The sequence below is a fragment of the Microplitis mediator genome, chromosome 7 (assembly GCF_029852145.1).
Source record: "Microplitis mediator isolate UGA2020A chromosome 7, iyMicMedi2.1, whole genome shotgun sequence".
Classification (NCBI taxonomy): Eukaryota; Metazoa; Arthropoda; class Insecta; order Hymenoptera; family Braconidae; genus Microplitis; species Microplitis mediator.
In genome coordinates this window covers 13,372,451-13,388,739 of record NC_079975.1, presented here as the reverse complement: position 1 = coordinate 13,388,739, position 16,289 = coordinate 13,372,451, and the positions used below count along the sequence as shown (strand labels likewise).

The window sequence follows — 16,289 nt, the reverse complement described above, 5'->3', positions numbered from 1 at the left end:
TACACGGAAAAAATAAATAACTTTTGTAAAAACAATATTTTCTTAAACAGTAAACTAATAAAAATTGTTATGTTCTTAATTTCATATCTAACTTGAAGAATAATTTTTTTCATAGAAGAAAATCGAAATTTATTTACACGATACCGAAAAAAAAATCAGCATATTTCGAGCTGAACTCAGATTTCTTCGATTAAGAGAATGACTTTGAATGCAATCTTCAAATTTTTGCACTAAATATATTAGATGCTTGTAAGTAGAAAATACAATATTTCTGAAAGCTGTTTTTTCTTTCAGAGTATTATTTGTCTATTTATAACGGTATAGGAAAAAATTACATTGAGGAACCTTAATAATGATACACACACATGGTAATTACACTGTAAAAATTTGCGGCGAGAATTCGGAGTGAGCGCGGAGTAGATAATTTTTTATTTATTCACTCACCTTCGGAGTGAAATTTACTCTCAAGGAGAATTTTCGTCAGAGTCAATGATTTTTTATATATTTAATCCCCTTGGAGTAAATTTCACCGCGAAGGGAAGTTTTGAAAAATATTAATTATCACAAAACTCCGTGGAATGAAATCGTAGTAAAAACTAGTGAAGTAAATTTATACATAGTGAGGTTTGTTTTTTTATATTTAGACATTTATATTGAGTACAGAAATAATTACAAGATTCTGTTACATAAGTATATTCACGCGAAGTAATTTAAAAAAATTATAAGCAGCTGAAAATTAAAACATTCACGTTTATGAAGTTAAAAAAATAGATTTTTCATTTTCCATAAATAATGTAATTTCACTGAGTCACAAACTGTCATATGACGCACATCAAACATACCACGAAATAACATTTTATATTGTACCGAAAGATAAATTATTCCTATAAAAATTATGTCACTATAACTATTAAATAATTTAATGTTTTTACTATGTATTGTTTGAAATTAAAATTTTTGAGCTACTAAAATGTTTTATCAATTAAAAACATAATATATTAATACTTGAATCAATTATTCATTAAAATAATTATATTTCTCATAAAAAAGTTATTTCTATTAAATATAAATTTAATCGAAATGTTAAAACTCCGGACTAGAGTGAATGCGGATTGAAATAAAATCCGCGTCACTTCGAAATCACTCCGCTAAAAAATAAAAATCCCCATTCACTCCTTATGCGGAGTGATTTTTATTTTTTGAGCTCTGAAACTCCGAGTGACAGAGAGAATCTGAATTGAAATAAAATCTGTATTCACTTTGTGCCAGATTCACTTCCGATTTTTTACAGTGTAATGGATTATAATTATACTGAAATAAATACATATTTTATTTGTAAATTTTTTTTTAAAAATATATTCATAACAAAATGATTTTTTAATTAATTAATTATCTTATAATGTAAAGTGTCTTGAGTTTCGTGTCGTATATATAATAACGTGATTTCACATACATAATTTATTAAGGCACTTAACGGTTGCTAAAGGGGTTTGTCACGGCACGTTTACGTTCCCGTCTTTACTTGGCCCGAGGCGAGTTTTGGCTCGTTTGGCATTTGAGCCACCCCGTATAAATAGACGCACTTTGCTCCTACAAAAGGCACTTTGTTTTACATTTGGTTATACTCGCAAACACCGTGACCATAAATTCTTAAATCTTTAATTCAAATAAAATAGTATGTCGCCATTTATTTATTCTTTGAAATAGATTGATAGTATGCTAAATAGACAAGTCTATAATAATCATCAATCACTAATATGTATATAATACCTAATTTTTATATATTTAAAAGGACAACTAATAATATTAAATATTAAAAGGCACATTTAGGTTTACTATATTTTTAAAATTATCCTTGTAAATAAACAGTGAAGATATTTATAATTATAACAGACAAAATATGTCGCCATTAATGACGCAGTTCAAAGGAAAACTTTATGATAATAACTAGCAGAAACTAATAAAAGCAAAAGCTTATGCAATTATAACTACTAAATTTACTTTGGCATCATTATTATTTGGCATTAATACACAAGATGTCGATCGACTTGATTTTAAGATAATTATTTATAATTTTAAAATTTTATATCTTTTGATTTAATTTATAATTTATCTATAATGAAAATTGTCACTATCGTGGGCCATAAAGTGAAGATCCGGATGAATGATGAGACACATAATGTCCAGTACTAACGTGACTAGTTTGATGATGTCCCGGATATGTCCAATGTGAAGGAGTACTTGCATAAAATTGATGATGATGTTCCGGACTTGCCATAGCTGCTGTGATAGGTACTACTGGAATAGGTGATGAAAAATTCGAAGGCGAAATCGCTACACTACCAGTGGCTGCTCTCTTCGCAGGATTATGTGATACAGAATTTGGTGATTCACATTCATCAGATTCACAATCTCGAAATCCTTTTGCAAATGGATTACTAGCTATTTTTAATTGTGTAATCCGATGATTTTGATATGCTGTTACAGCGGTAAAACGGGTTTCGGGAAAAGAAAAACTTTTGAAATTTTCAGTACGAGGATCTGGACCTGAACCAGGTGGTGAAGGTGCTACAACTACGTGACATCTCGGTTGATATCTGTGCATTGAATTTAATATGATCTGCAATTAAATAAATTATAAAATAATTAAATTTTTAATAAAATAATAGTTGTTTTATAATTTCCATTTTAATATAAAGAATCAAAGTAAGAAAGAAGAAGAAAGGAAAGTAGAGATGAGGAAGAAGAAATATTTACATGAAAAGGAAAAGGCTCGACGGGGGGCGGTCGCAATGTTTGACAGGCAGAAGAGTCCCAGTGACTAATTAGTATAAAAACTAACCTCTGAGCTGAGTCAAGTCGAGTGAACGGCAATCTGACACCCTCTTTCTATCTCACTATTTAACTTACTCTCAAGGCGTTTGAGCTACAACACACGTGCTGCATTTGCTTGTAGCACACGTGGTAGTACTGAATTCGGAGATAAACGCGTAAAGAATTTGACTAAGGACACTACAGACTACTCTGTCCAAGCATTTATGCGTGTGGTCCATTGAATTTTTTATAAATTACTTCAAACCAATTTTATAATACTACATCTAAGTACAATAAAATTTTTGTTTTTTGTTTTTTATCAAAATAGATTGAAAAATAATTAACAAAAAAAAATATATATTTTTAATGATATAATAGTGTCAATTAAGAAAATGACATATTGTTCATAATGTAATCTATGTGCCGCCACACCCTCACACAAAATTTGTCCTGCATTTTTTTTTTTTTTTTTTTTTTTTTTCACTGGCGTTTCACGGGTCGATTGGTTTGCTCTTGTATGTATATCTCATTTTTCATTCATGAAAGGCATAAAATAAAATAAAACAAAAAAAGATACGGGCGATGCGAAGATTTGTTGGGTCTAAAATATCAAAATATTTTACATTCTTCTTGAACAAACGACGCTATTTAATGCTGCATCATATTAATTACAGATAAAATTCTTAAAAAAAAAAAATGATAGTTTTGGTTTATCCATTGACTAGACTAACGGAATACGATTTTTGTAATACTCTAATGTTATACAAAAGTAATTAAACATGAAATGTATCGAGGTCATAATCTTTTATGGGCGATTTCGATGAACGGTTTGTCAGTTTCTTAAACAATATCAATTACAGTTTATTTCTCCGAAGGAATGAATATTATTTGATACCAAATGTTACTTTAATTTTTCAAAGTTGATAATATTTACTTTAGGCTCACTATTATATACTTGAGAAAAAACACATGCACTGAACAGAACGAAACTTAGGGCTTCAAGTTACCAGAAAGAATTCACAAATAATCTAAACAATGACAATAAACAATTTCTTTTATATAAATAAAAAAAAAAAACAAAAGCAAAAAAACAGAAATAAATAAAGTTTAATATAATATTTTATGATTTTTAATCTGAAGATAAATGACACTTGTAAAGTATAGCATGGCACACGCTTGAAAGATATAATATACGCGTGGCAGTCTTATAATTTCTTCAAGTGCTAGAGAGTTCTTGACGGTGTCTCATATCTTAGGTCAATTAAGAGGAACTCGTCTGAAACGACAAACACGTGGAGTCGCGCGATTCAACTGTATACTTAATATTTTAGCTCTTCAACTAATGTAACTAACGACCTTATTCCCCTCGAAATTTTAGAACAAACTTTGAAATTTTAAGATTTATATCTCAAGGTTATTTTTTTTTCTTCACCACTTTTGTTTTCAAAACCTCTACAAAAAATGTGGATATATGTACATATATATATATATATATATATATATATATATATATAATCCCTAGTAGCATTCTTAAGGAAGTCTTTCGAAAATCTGTATCTTCAGTCTTCAACAACTCTTGATCTTAGGCAAGTCTAAATAGGCAAGATACTTCCGTAAGATACCCCAAGCGAATCTGTAGTAATATTTCTCAAGATGCATTACCTCAGAATTGCTTGAAATACCTGGGCATGGCTACCTTTTTCGTTACTTCGCGAGCCATCTATTTACCATTAGTATAGTAAATTCAGTAGTGCTAACTTAATTTTCGATATAATTTTATTGAGTGATAATATTATCAATTTGTAGCACTTTAAATTTAACTGAGGGCCACTGGGGTTGCTATACGTCCTGCGTTTAAGTTTGAAGTGATTTGAAATAAAAAAATCCGATATCTTAAGCAATTCTGCAGCAACTCTGACCTAACATTGTTACATAGCACACATAGATTTCCGTGAGTCTTTTAAGAAGAATCTTAAGCAAGACTTGATGAAGTATTTGAAAAGTATAATTATGAAATCCATCTTATTCAAGTCTTGTTTAAATCTTCCATAAGAAACTTGCTGAAGGTCTTTCCTCCGGTAACTTGCTTAAGACAATGCTACTTATGTAATAACTGAAAATTACTCACATGTCCGTTATCATCAAGTTGGTTATTGGTAAGTTTAAGTTTATCAAATGTGACTGGTTGTTTCATCCAATGTGATCCATTAGCAGGACTGTCAGGATGAACATGAATCCTTGGAGGTGAAATTGGATCTGCACGGCCAGCAACTACCCATGCACTACTGTGGAAAGCATATCTATACCTCTTATCATCACATGGCACAAAATCCATAACTAAAAGGTAATCGGTATTGGGTTCTAGCCCATAAAGTCGACACTAAAAAACGTAAAAAATGTACTTAATAAATCACTTAATCGAAAAAGGTTGATTTTAATTAGAGAACAATAAAAAGAGTAAACTAACTTGAAAAGTAGGAAACATTCTTCTTCCAGCTTTTGTTACAATCATTTCCGTGCCTAATTGATGAAATTCTTCCCAAAGAGGTCGGGCCTCAAGTGCGGCTCCAACGCCAACAAGAGCATGATGAAGAGGTCTTTTGGAATTATTGTTTTCGGGAGAAGATGATGATCCTAATGGATCGTTACTGCTACGATTATTATTATTACTGTCATTGCATGATTCCGTTAATGAAGGCGTTATAGATATTGCTGCGGTAATTTGAGAAGAAAGAGGAGTTTTTGGTGATCGTGAACGTTTTGCTCTTCCGGCGGTTTCCAAACATGCTGTAAATTTAGTAACCTAAGTAATGTTCTTTTGTGAGTTTGCAACAAATAAAATAATTTAATTTATCGTGCTTAAGGCTAATAAATTTACTGAATGTAAAAAAAAACTGTCTAAATAGATGTATTACTGTCCCGCGTCAGAACATCAGGTATACTTTTGTATGTTTTAGAATGCAATGAAATCGCTTTAAGTTACATTAAATGGAACAAGGGAACAAACGTATTTTGGTCGACTAAAAGAAGATTCATTTAAACTGGCAAGGTTTAAAATTGGCTACATTGAATGGTGATCTCTTTAGTAAACGGTAATTTTTATACTATATTGCATCGTATATCATGAGCAATTGTGTATAATGTGTAGTAATTATTAATTTAACTACTTTTTATATGGATAACTAGTTAATTAATATAATTGATATATTGATTTAAAAAAAAAAAAAAAACTTATATACGCTAAAAATTAAGTAAAACCCAACTTTTCTACGATAATTTGTACGTTAAAGACATACAAATTAATGTCTCAATGGCAATCATCACCATATATTTTTACGGCAAATAAATTTTTCGATAGACGTAATCATGTAATAATTTATAAACTTTTTAGTAAATTCAAATAAAGAAAATAAACAAATAAAAGTAGGTATAAAAAATTAAATTTTATTTACCTTCTATTTGTTGCATTGGTGAAGGCACCTGCTGCTGTGGCTGATGATGATGGTGCAATTGATGATGATGTGTATGATGGGTTGGCCATTGATAGCAACAATCAGCAGTGATATTGTGTCTTTCATTATGTTGTTGGTGCAACTCCATTGTTAGAAATAGTATTTTAAAATCATGTAACACTTAATTATTTTTCTCACTAAATTATTGAATTTATTTATGTTTAAATAAAATAATAATTCACAAAATACGACACTTAACTAAAGACACTTAATTATTAGCAGCTTGCTAATTATTGTCAAGGATATATGTCATTAAGATAATAAATGACTAGACACTATCTCGTAATCGTGTAGTCATCTGTAAGTTTTGGCGGGTGGTAAGAACTTGACCGAATATTTGATGAGCTCAAACATCATCGAGGGTCGCGTGTACTGTGAACAGAGGATGTCCTCACCTCGCTACCTGATCGCTGACAGAGCTCGAAATCTCTGTATACAGTTTCTTGTAAATATGGAAAAGAGAAAGAAGCATAAATAGCTTGAAGCCAAGAGAGTTACCGAGATGTACCGACAGACAGAAGTGCTCTACGAGAATGACTGCTTTAGCTTATCAACGGCCCATCATTTTCTCTCTTTTCTTTTCTCAACCAACTTATTTATCGTACTTCTCACTCATACTCCCCATCATTTTCACCATCTCCTTCTTACCTCTCTAAGAAATTACTGTAGTATCTTCTTTATCTGACTCTCATCTTTCTTATTAAATATATCCTATTCCAACACCTAAAAAATCTAATCTTGTACTTTTTTCTTCCTTTCCTCTACCCCGGAAGTCACTCTGAAGCAAACTCCAAAATTCTAAGTGGCAGATTTAACTGAAGAGAGGGATTAACCGAGGTGTGGTTATCCTAAGAACCTCCTACGTTTGACACCCACGCGTGAAAACAAACTTGGCTACATTAACTCATACTTAAAACTTCACTTTGGCAAACTGCCGAGAAATGCATCGAATTGAAGGCGGAGTCTGAATTGTATCAAAAATTATTCTCACGTGAGTTCGATGTACTCGCATTTTAAAATTATTGTTTAGTCTATTCATAAAAAATATATAGATATTTTTTTTTTCTATCAGTTGATGAACTGATATAATTTTCTTAGTTCATAAAGATTGTTATAGTGAAGAGAGAATCATATATAATTTTATATGCTCTTCTAAATCATATCGGAATGGAAATAAAAAGACGTATTAAAAAAAAATAAAAATCCAAATCTTGTTTTTATTTTTATTTAGTCAATACCATAGGCTTTGAATGCAAATAATGTGTTGACTTTTTGGCTTGGCAGCCAACAAGAAGGCGGAGTCACTCTACTTTCGTGTCCCATCCCAACAAATTAGTGTACATAGCAAACAAAAGTTCCGTGCATTACAAACTTTAATCTTCTTTAGCTGAACGAGTGTTTGAGTTTTCTATTTTCGCATCACACTTTATTCAATCAAATAGACATTATGTCCTAATACGACTAATTATTTTTATTTTATTATAAACAATTATTTATGTGTATGGCAATCAAAATTTATTTTAATTTCTTAAATGATTATATAAATAGCAATTTTAAAAAAAAATTCCATAAGATTTTTTTTTTTTCAATAAACTTTATTCATTTTTTCAAATGTATACAAGAGTATTTTCAATTTATAAACTATAACAAGGTGTACATAAAAATGATTAGAATTGTATATTAATCTTTAAATGTGCTGTAATAGAAGAATAAACTTTTATAAGGATATATGAATCTTATTTTTGATTTTAGCAATAGACGGATAAGCGGATAGAATTGATATTTTATTAATACTATGATGCTGTAAGTTGACATTTTTGTTTTAAAAAACACAATTTATAACATATTAATTTAATTATTCGTCAAAATTATAAATTTAAAATTGTCTTGACACAATGTAATTTAAAAATCAAACTTTAAGTTTAGTCTATATAAATGTTATAAAAATATTTTGAAACTTTAAATAGTCATTATAAAAATATAGATAAAAATTTGTAACAGGAATGATTAATTAAGAACTTAAAAAAATTTTTTAACGTTTTTTCAAAAGATGTTTTCAATACACAGTAAAAAATATTAAGTATCTGTGTTAAAAACGGTCCCTATTAAACTTTTTGTGTTAAATCAACACATTTCACTGCGACACTTTAAAATTTTAAATCGATCTACTATTTAACACTTTAAAAGTGATACGTACGACAAAAATAAAAATTATCAAGATTTATTAAGTGTTACTTTAAAATTAACACTAAATTTATGTTCAAAACTCAACCGATAGTCACGGAAAACTTATTAGAAAATTGAATGTGAAATTGAAATTTCATAAATGTCAATTCAACTTGAAAATTTTTATTATTTATTTCATAAATTTACCACTTACTAAAATCTGGAATGTTTACGTGATTTTTGAAAAATTTTGACTCTAATAAAAACATGTAGTGTACTGTCAAAAAACAGTTCAATCTTAAACAACAATTGTTATCACTTTTGATAGCCTCAAAATAATATATAAATTAAATTTAATGTATATTCATAGTACGAAAATAAAATGTAAAAGTTAACATTATTTTTTGTATCGCCACTGACATATAATAAGCGTTGAATTTACTCGTTGTATTACCAGAATTTAGTGTTTAAATTTTAACACAAATTTAGTGTTTAAGTTCAACACAAACGGTCTGTGTTAAAAAAAATATAAATATTGTGTAGGCCGTTTCTTAAATACAGATTATTTTGATTTTAATACAATATTTGTTTACTGTGTATATATATTGTAATGATAACAGACGATGATTAATGAATATATAATTTATTTATTTTATTTTATTTTATTTTTTTTTTGGCAAACATTGAAATTAATCCTGGAATTATTAAATTTTTAAATTAAACACCATACTTAAAAATTGTTCATAATGAATAGTAATAACACCATCTTGATCAGCATCATATTTACGGAATGCAGATGTCAAAGTCTAAAAATAAATTTAAAATAATTAATTTAATTAATAAATTAGTGAAAATTTTTTTAATTCAATACTCATCAATAATACTTACGTATAATACTATGCAGCATTGAATAAAATCATCAAAATAAATAGTTCCTCGTCCAAGTCGATCATACTTCCTTACCAACATGTCAACTAAACCGTCAGATAATCGATATCCAAAATTAGTGAGTGCAGTTTTCAATTCATTACGATCTATATTCCCACTGTTATCACGATCAAAAGAACGGAAGCAATTTTGCCAATCGGTTACGTATTTCCACAAAGCTCCAAATTCATCAAAACTGACTGTTCCATTTCCACTTTTGTCAAACATACCTGAAGGATCGGGAGTAGATTTTTCAATATCAAACATACCTACACGAACAAAATAAAACCAGAACCAGGGAAAATGTATTGTTAATTTCTTTTAAATTTATCGTGCATATTCTCTGGCTCTAGTCTAATTTTTGTTTATATAATTAATATCATATTTATACAGCTAGAGATAAAGAGCATTTGAAAATTTAAGTCTTAAATAAAATTGTAACATTCTTAAATAAAATCTGAAATTGTTTTGCAAGTAAAAAAAAAAAAAAATAATTATTAACATTAACTAAAAAGAAAAAAAAATATTTTAAACAAAAAATAGAACAAAAATACTTGAAGGCATTCTCAGACAATACTCTCCCCTCCGCCCACTTTTGAAAGTTATTCCATGACTTTCAACTATCATAACCGTTTAAAAATTTTATTAATTAATTGAAAAAAGGACGACGTAATTACAATTTCGCCGAGATAGAGATTTAAACAAAAATTACTCACAATTGTTACCAATTAGAAGTTGAACGAAATTTAGTAAATAAATTTCAGCCTATAAAATGTCAAATTTCAAATTATAATATTGACGTAAAGATTTTATTGACATTTATTTAACGAATTTCGTTCAACTTCGTATTGATAACAATTGTAAGTAATTTTTTTTTATTCTATATCCCGAAATTGTAATTACGTTGTCTTTTTTCAATTAATGCTTTAACTTTTTTTAATTAATTGATAAAATTATAATACGCTTATAGCAGTTCAAGATAATTCAATATATTCTTAAAAAGTGGAGGCATTGTTTGATAATGTCTTTAAATTTAATTTAATAAATATGTGCTTTACTGTGCATTGAAGGCTAAAAATTTAAAAATCTTGACAAGTTTATTTTTACTAATAAAGTGTTATTCTTCTAGTAAATTAATTTAAATACTCAAATTCAATATTAATAAACTTTTTTCACATGTTCGAAATAGTTAAAATATTTTCTAATTTACTCAGAAATGCTCTACAACTATTTCCTATTAGCGAACATGAAATGAGTGTGAATGTAGCATATAAGAGACAATTTCTAAATTTTAAATACATGAATAAATTAATAACAATAACAATGATGACATTTAAAAAAATGTGCGTACAGTTTCTTCAATTATCTAAATACGTATTTTTTTATTTTTATTGTAAGATAAGACCTTAAACCCGGTCAGTACCATTCGTCGCTCACTCTAACTGATTAATGCATTTTTATAGAAATAGTATATTACACACCTAGGGAAGTAAAGTAAGAAATGTCTCAGATCAACAATAACATGTGATCTGAGACATTTCTTACTTTACTTTCCAAGGTGTGTAATATACTATTATTTAATTTTCACAAATTTTGAATATATATTGAATAACACATAATTATAAAAATTATTAAAGAATTAAATCCAATCTAAATTTAATCTAATAAATGAACGTTAAAGTAAAAAATGGCTAATTTAACATGATTTTAAAAACAGTCTTCGAAAAAACTCGGCTTCGCCTCGGCCAACAATTACATGTGATCTGAGACATTTCTTACTTTACTGCCCTAGGTGTGTAATATACTATAATTAAAACATTATCATTGATAAATTATTATTTATGAATCTAAATTTATTAAAATATGATGTATCAAAGTATTTTATAATTTATTATTAATTTAAATTAATTGACTGTTTTCAAAATCGTACTAAATTAGCCATTTTTTACTTTAACGTTCATTCATTAGATTAAATTTAGATTGGATTAAATTCTTTAACAATTTTTATAATTATGTGTTATTCAATATATATTTAAAATTTGTGAAAATTAAATAAAGTAATATATTTTATAATTTATTCGTCAAATCAATAAACTCATTATAGTTCAATTGATATTGTCTTTGAGTGAGTATAGGGTTTTGTGTTGATCGAATAATTAACAATAAATGGTACACCACAAATTTTAGTGAGCGACTATGAGTACAGTCAACGACCTTATTTAAAAAATTAATAACAATCAACTATCAACGTTATTCTTCAAACTAAAATTTTATTCTAATATTTAAAACCACAAAAAATTATTTTTAAAAAAAAAACATGGTTTTTTATTTCATTTAGCAATTTATATTGAGTGGTTTAATCTCACTCTAATGAAAAATGAGCAGGTATGGGTCTTTTACTGTACCAAAATTTTAATTTATTCATTTAAAAATTAAAAAAAAAATGACAGTTGTCAGCTTTATTCAAAATTCACACTCATCATTCATGAATATTAATTATCATGGCAAAATATATATTTACCGATCATTAAACGAACTGTTTCTGGATTAAAAGGAGTCCATGTTCCATTAGATAGGGCTTGTTGTAATTCATCAGCAGAAATAGCTCCAGATTGATCCTTGTCAACTCTAGTATTTGTTAAAATAAAACAATAAATCAAATTAAATACAACAATAGTACATAACACATCGCAATAATTTAAAGGTTATATTTAAGATTTGTTTTTAATAATTTTAAAAACAGAACTCAAATGTCAATTAATAATTAATTCATAAATTTACTAATCCAAATAATATGGAATTATATATATTCATATTAAATTATTAATTACCTTTGAAAAACGTTCCAAAGAAATTCGCGGTTTGGCATAGGTGATTGAAAAGCCATTATTGCAGATAATAATGTAATAACAGTACTCTTCTTGACAGCGAATCGTGTATAATATTGATAAAATCAAATAAAAACTACGAATTTTTATAATTTTTAAGGTTATTTACGTAAGAAGGTGAGGGATACTACACCTATTCCGATAGAAAATACAGAAGACAGTTCATTGATGCTTCATGACATCACGTACGTCATTACCGTCATTACTAAACAAGTGATGACTTGGACCAATAAAATCACTACAATATGTCATGTGACTGTAAGTCTAGACACCTAGTCTATCTCATCATTGGATAGAAATATCACGTGATTCAGATTTTAAAATATATTTATGGATTGATAAAAATAAAATTAATTTATTTCTCTTTCTAACACGGAAATTTTTGTATGTTTTCACTTTACTCTCTAAAGTAATTTTTACTTACCTGAGTAGTTTTCTAAACAAGCTCTGCTAGGTATTGTTTAATATTTTTTCATCCATTTTTATTACGATGCAAATTTTAGTGACTTGTTCTTCATTAGTGTTTTTAATAAAAAAATTTGAAAAATATTAATTATTAAAACAACTCCGCAAAATAAAATTGTAGTAAAAACTCGCGGATTAAATTATTTATACATAGTGAGATTTGGGCTTTTATATTTAGACATTTATGTTAAATACGAAAATAATTTCATATATTCTTGCGAAATAATTTGTAAAAATTATAAGAAGCTGATAACGAAAACATTCACGCTTATAAAGTTAAAGAAATAGACGCTTCATTTTCCATAATTAATATAATTTCACAAACTGTCATTTGACTTACATCAACTGAACCACAAAATATCATTTTATATTGAACCGAAACATGAAATATTCCCATAAAAACTAAGTCATCATAACTATTAAATAATTTAATGTTTTTACCATGTATTGTATGAAATTATAATTTAGAGAGTTGCTAAAACATTTCATAAATTAATAACATAATATATTAATACCTGAATCAATAATTTATTAAAATAATTATATTTATCATAAAAAAGTTGTTTCTATTAAGTATTAATTTATTAAAGTGTTAAAACTACGAATCGGAGTGAATGTGTATTGAAATGAAATCCACGTCACTCCAAAATTACTCCACTTTTCTTTTTTAAACTCCGAAACTCTGAGTAACGGAGTGAATTCGGATTGAAATAAAATTCGTATTTACTCTATATTCACTCCCAATTTTTTAGTGTATGAATTTTATAACGTAGAATCAAGTAGTACATAGTGATTTTTTTACAGTAGCTGAAAACGACGAGAGGGATCCTCCAAAGAAGTTTATATCAGTAGTGTTGATTACCAACCTGGCAATTGTATTTTCAAGTCCATGGTTAACATAATTTGTACTTGGCCTTTCAACCGATAGCAGCCTTCTTGTTTTTAGATCAGTCTTTAAGCAAATAAAACCAAAGTCATCCGTAATTTCAGGCGCATCTACCAGTCCGATAACTACTTTAATCAGGAAAGACAGCTCAGTCTCTTGCCTGCAACTAATTAAGCTACTGATCTTAAATTGGTGGTCTATGACGCTGATGATGCTTACATGCTCTGATCGCATAAAGTAGTGTAAACATTTACGCAATTACCGTTGAATCTTTCCAATAGTAACGATGTGTTGTTCAGTAAATGGAGACCAGACAACGAACTCATACTCCAGTATGAATTTGGCAAACCATAGAGCTTCATTCATTATCACTATAACATTAAGGTAGTATTGTCGGTTTTAGAATGACTGTTCAGAATTTAATGAATGACATATGAGTAGATAATGATAAAGAGCCAATTTGACTTATATATTATTTCTGGTTAGTATGAAATCTAAAAAATACTATGAAAGTATCATATTTTTATTGCTAAAAGAAATTAGGAGTAGAAATAAATATTAATTTGAAGTTTTAATTTTTCAATAAATTTAATTTTTTTTTAATTATAATGCAACGGTTCATAGTTTTTTAGGTCTTATTATTTTCCATGCACCTATTGTATAACGTAGCCAAATTAATAATAGATCACATCCCATTTCTAACCAACTCCAGAAAGGGACAATTTTAGAACCTTCAATTTCAGTCCAATTCACAGCAATTTCTGTAATAGGAATATTCAAAGTTTGTGCTATATAAAGCATTTCAACATCGAATGCCCATCGCTCAACGTGAAGGGCATTAAATAATACTTTAGCCGATTCACGAGTCAAAAGTTTAAAACCACATTGAGTATCACGTACATGACGAACACAAAGTGACCATACCAAAAAGTGAAATGCATGCATAAGAAATAACCGAAAAAGAGATCTATGTGCTGTTTCATCTTCTTCTAAATGAGCTCGTGATCCACAAATAACAGCATGAGCGTTAGCAACTTTTTCAGGATTTTCTTTATAATCACCTAGATTTAAATAATTTATATAATAACAAAATATTGTTAAATTCAAATATTATTTATATTGGAACTTACAACTTAAAATCTCTTTGATACTTTCTTCAAGTTTATCAAGATCACTAAATTTTGTAGCGCCATCAGCATCAGCAAATAAAAGTAAACTCCCGCGAGCACTTTGCATACCCTAAGTAGTTATTGAAATAAAATTTTTTAACATAAGTAAATTATGATAAATGATAAGTGAATATGGTAAAAAAAAAACTATTACAAATAGTAAAAGTTAACTTACTAGTCTTACAGCTCCTCCTTTTCCTCTATTTTTGACTAGCTCCAATACTCTTATAGAATCATATTTTGTAGCATAATTCTGAGCAACTTGTACAGTTTGATCTGTACTTCCATCACTTACAACAATTATTTCATAAGTTAATCCCAATTTTTTTCGATTTTCTAAAAATTCTAGACATTCATCCAGCATAGGTATAACTGTGGAAATAATTTAAATTAATTGAATAAGAAATTAAATTAAAATTTACAATTCATTTTAAATTTACGTCGCTTTTCTTCATTATAAGCAGGAACAATAACACTGAGATGTAAACTAAATGCATCAGAAAGAGAAGGAAACTCTTCTCTTTTACCAGTCTTAGGATTTAAAAAATATTTTTCTTCATTATATCGTATAATTTTAGGATATCGTGATGTATTTATATACAAAAATGTACAAAACTAAAAAAAAAAGACACGTTATACTTAATGAAACAACTGTCAACAAACAATAACCTTAAAAAAAATGTATACTTACGATTAAGAAAATTGATACAAATATTAAAATACAAATAATTATGATTTCAAGAAGAATCATTATATAATTTATTAAAAATTAAAAATAATAACTGTTTAATAAAAAAAAAAGATAAAATATCAACAAAATGCATTCCACGTCACTTAATTGTTATACATTTAACATATACCCTGACAGCCAGTTGAGCTCAACCAACAGTCAAATTGAGCGTAAATTTGACGTCAAATTAAAGCCACTATTTGACGTATTCGAGACGTCAAAAATTGAGTAGCAAAATTTGACTGCAGTAGTAGTTCAAGTTGACCTAAATTGTTTAGATACTATTTTACCGTTTCAGAAGGTAATTTTGACGTTTACTAGATGATGCAGCTTTATAAATTCCATCACTAGATGGTGAAAGTAGAAGAATCTATATATTTTAAATTGATGAATTTCAGGTTCTACTATAAATACTATACTATAAAGATCATGAATTCTTTAAAAATTATATAATATCGCATTAACTCTTATAAAATTGTATAAAATTTCTTATGAGTTAAAAATTTTATAGCTCAATGTTCCCCTGATAGCCACCCTAACCGTAAATTAACTACAAGCTACTGCCGTATTCTGAAGGCAACTTAAAGGAAAGTGTTGGAGAGCAAGCAGTTAACTTTAAGTTGACATTAAATTGTCTGTAAACTTGAATTCAATTTGACTACAAGTGTTACTGTCAGACAATGACGTTAAGTTGATTGAAAGTTTCACTTCAACCCTGATAGCCACCTGAAC

The 16,289-nt window shown here is 28.0% G+C and overlaps 3 protein-coding genes across 4 annotated transcripts; all 3 read right to left on the bottom strand.

Annotated features, from left to right (window-relative positions):
* Nucleotides 1-7: 7 nt before the first annotated feature.
* LOC130671716 (T-box transcription factor TBX10-like) lies at nt 8-7,213 on the bottom strand. Its single transcript, XM_057475776.1, has 4 exons — nt 6,267-7,213; nt 5,282-5,601; nt 4,943-5,194; nt 8-2,620 (listed from the first exon to the last, which is right to left on the bottom strand). Exons 1-4 carry the CDS (start codon nt 6,412-6,414, stop codon nt 2,132-2,134), a joined length of 1,209 nt encoding a protein of 402 aa, XP_057331759.1. The 5' UTR covers nt 6,415-7,213; the 3' UTR covers nt 8-2,131.
* An 872-nt stretch (nt 7,214-8,085) lies between these two features.
* Nucleotides 8,086-12,512, bottom strand: LOC130671498 (programmed cell death protein 6). 2 transcript variants are annotated; one of them, XM_057475424.1, is made up of 4 exons: nt 12,251-12,512; nt 11,941-12,047; nt 9,381-9,688; nt 8,086-9,298 (listed from the first exon to the last, which is right to left on the bottom strand). In XM_057475424.1, exons 1-4 carry the CDS (start codon nt 12,304-12,306, stop codon nt 9,197-9,199), a joined length of 573 nt encoding a protein of 190 aa, XP_057331407.1. In that variant the 5' UTR covers nt 12,307-12,512; the 3' UTR covers nt 8,086-9,196. The 2 variants fall into 2 exon arrangements, with proteins under 2 accessions (XP_057331407.1, XP_057331408.1); XM_057475425.1 differs by having other exon boundaries at nt 8,088-9,298; nt 9,381-9,649; nt 12,251-12,511.
* A 1,715-nt stretch (nt 12,513-14,227) lies between these two features.
* On the bottom strand, nt 14,228-15,719 carry LOC130671497 (dolichyl-phosphate beta-glucosyltransferase). Its single transcript, XM_057475423.1, has 5 exons — nt 15,519-15,719; nt 15,268-15,442; nt 15,003-15,199; nt 14,789-14,897; nt 14,228-14,719 (listed from the first exon to the last, which is right to left on the bottom strand). Exons 1-5 carry the CDS (start codon nt 15,576-15,578, stop codon nt 14,277-14,279), a joined length of 984 nt encoding a protein of 327 aa, XP_057331406.1. The 5' UTR covers nt 15,579-15,719; the 3' UTR covers nt 14,228-14,276.
* Nucleotides 15,720-16,289: the final 570 nt, after the last annotated feature.

What these genes read in the sequence shown, in the direction of transcription:
- LOC130671498 (XM_057475424.1), bottom strand. Translation starts at nt 12,306, where the DNA reads ATGGCTTTTCAATCACCTATGCCAAACCGCGAATTTCTTTGGAACGTT. An exon ending in CTTTGGAACGTTTTTCAAAG is followed by an intron (nt 12,048 to 12,250) that starts GTAATTAATAAT and finishes AACAAATACTAG; the next exon opens with AGTTGACAAGGATCAATCTG. An exon ending in AACAGTTCGTTTAATGATCG is followed by an intron (nt 9,689 to 11,940) that starts GTAAATATATAT and finishes TTGTTCGTGTAG; the next exon opens with GTATGTTTGATATTGAAAAA.
- LOC130671716 (XM_057475776.1), bottom strand. Translation starts at nt 6,414, where the DNA reads ATGGAGTTGCACCAACAACATAATGAAAGACACAATATCACTGCTGAT. An exon ending in ACCAATGCAACAAATAGAAG is followed by an intron (nt 5,602 to 6,266) that starts GTAAATAAAATT and finishes CTAAATTTACAG; the next exon opens with CATGTTTGGAAACCGCCGGA. An exon ending in GAATGTTTCCTACTTTTCAA is followed by an intron (nt 5,195 to 5,281) that starts GTTAGTTTACTC and finishes TACGTTTTTTAG; the next exon opens with TGTCGACTTTATGGGCTAGA.
- LOC130671497 (XM_057475423.1), bottom strand. Translation starts at nt 15,578, where the DNA reads ATGATTCTTCTTGAAATCATAATTATTTGTATTTTAATATTTGTATCA. An exon ending in TTGTATCAATTTTCTTAATC is followed by an intron (nt 15,443 to 15,518) that starts GTAAGTATACAT and finishes TTTTTTTTTTAG; the next exon opens with TTTTGTACATTTTTGTATAT. An exon ending in TTATAATGAAGAAAAGCGAC is followed by an intron (nt 15,200 to 15,267) that starts GTAAATTTAAAA and finishes TTATTTCCACAG; the next exon opens with TTATACCTATGCTGGATGAA.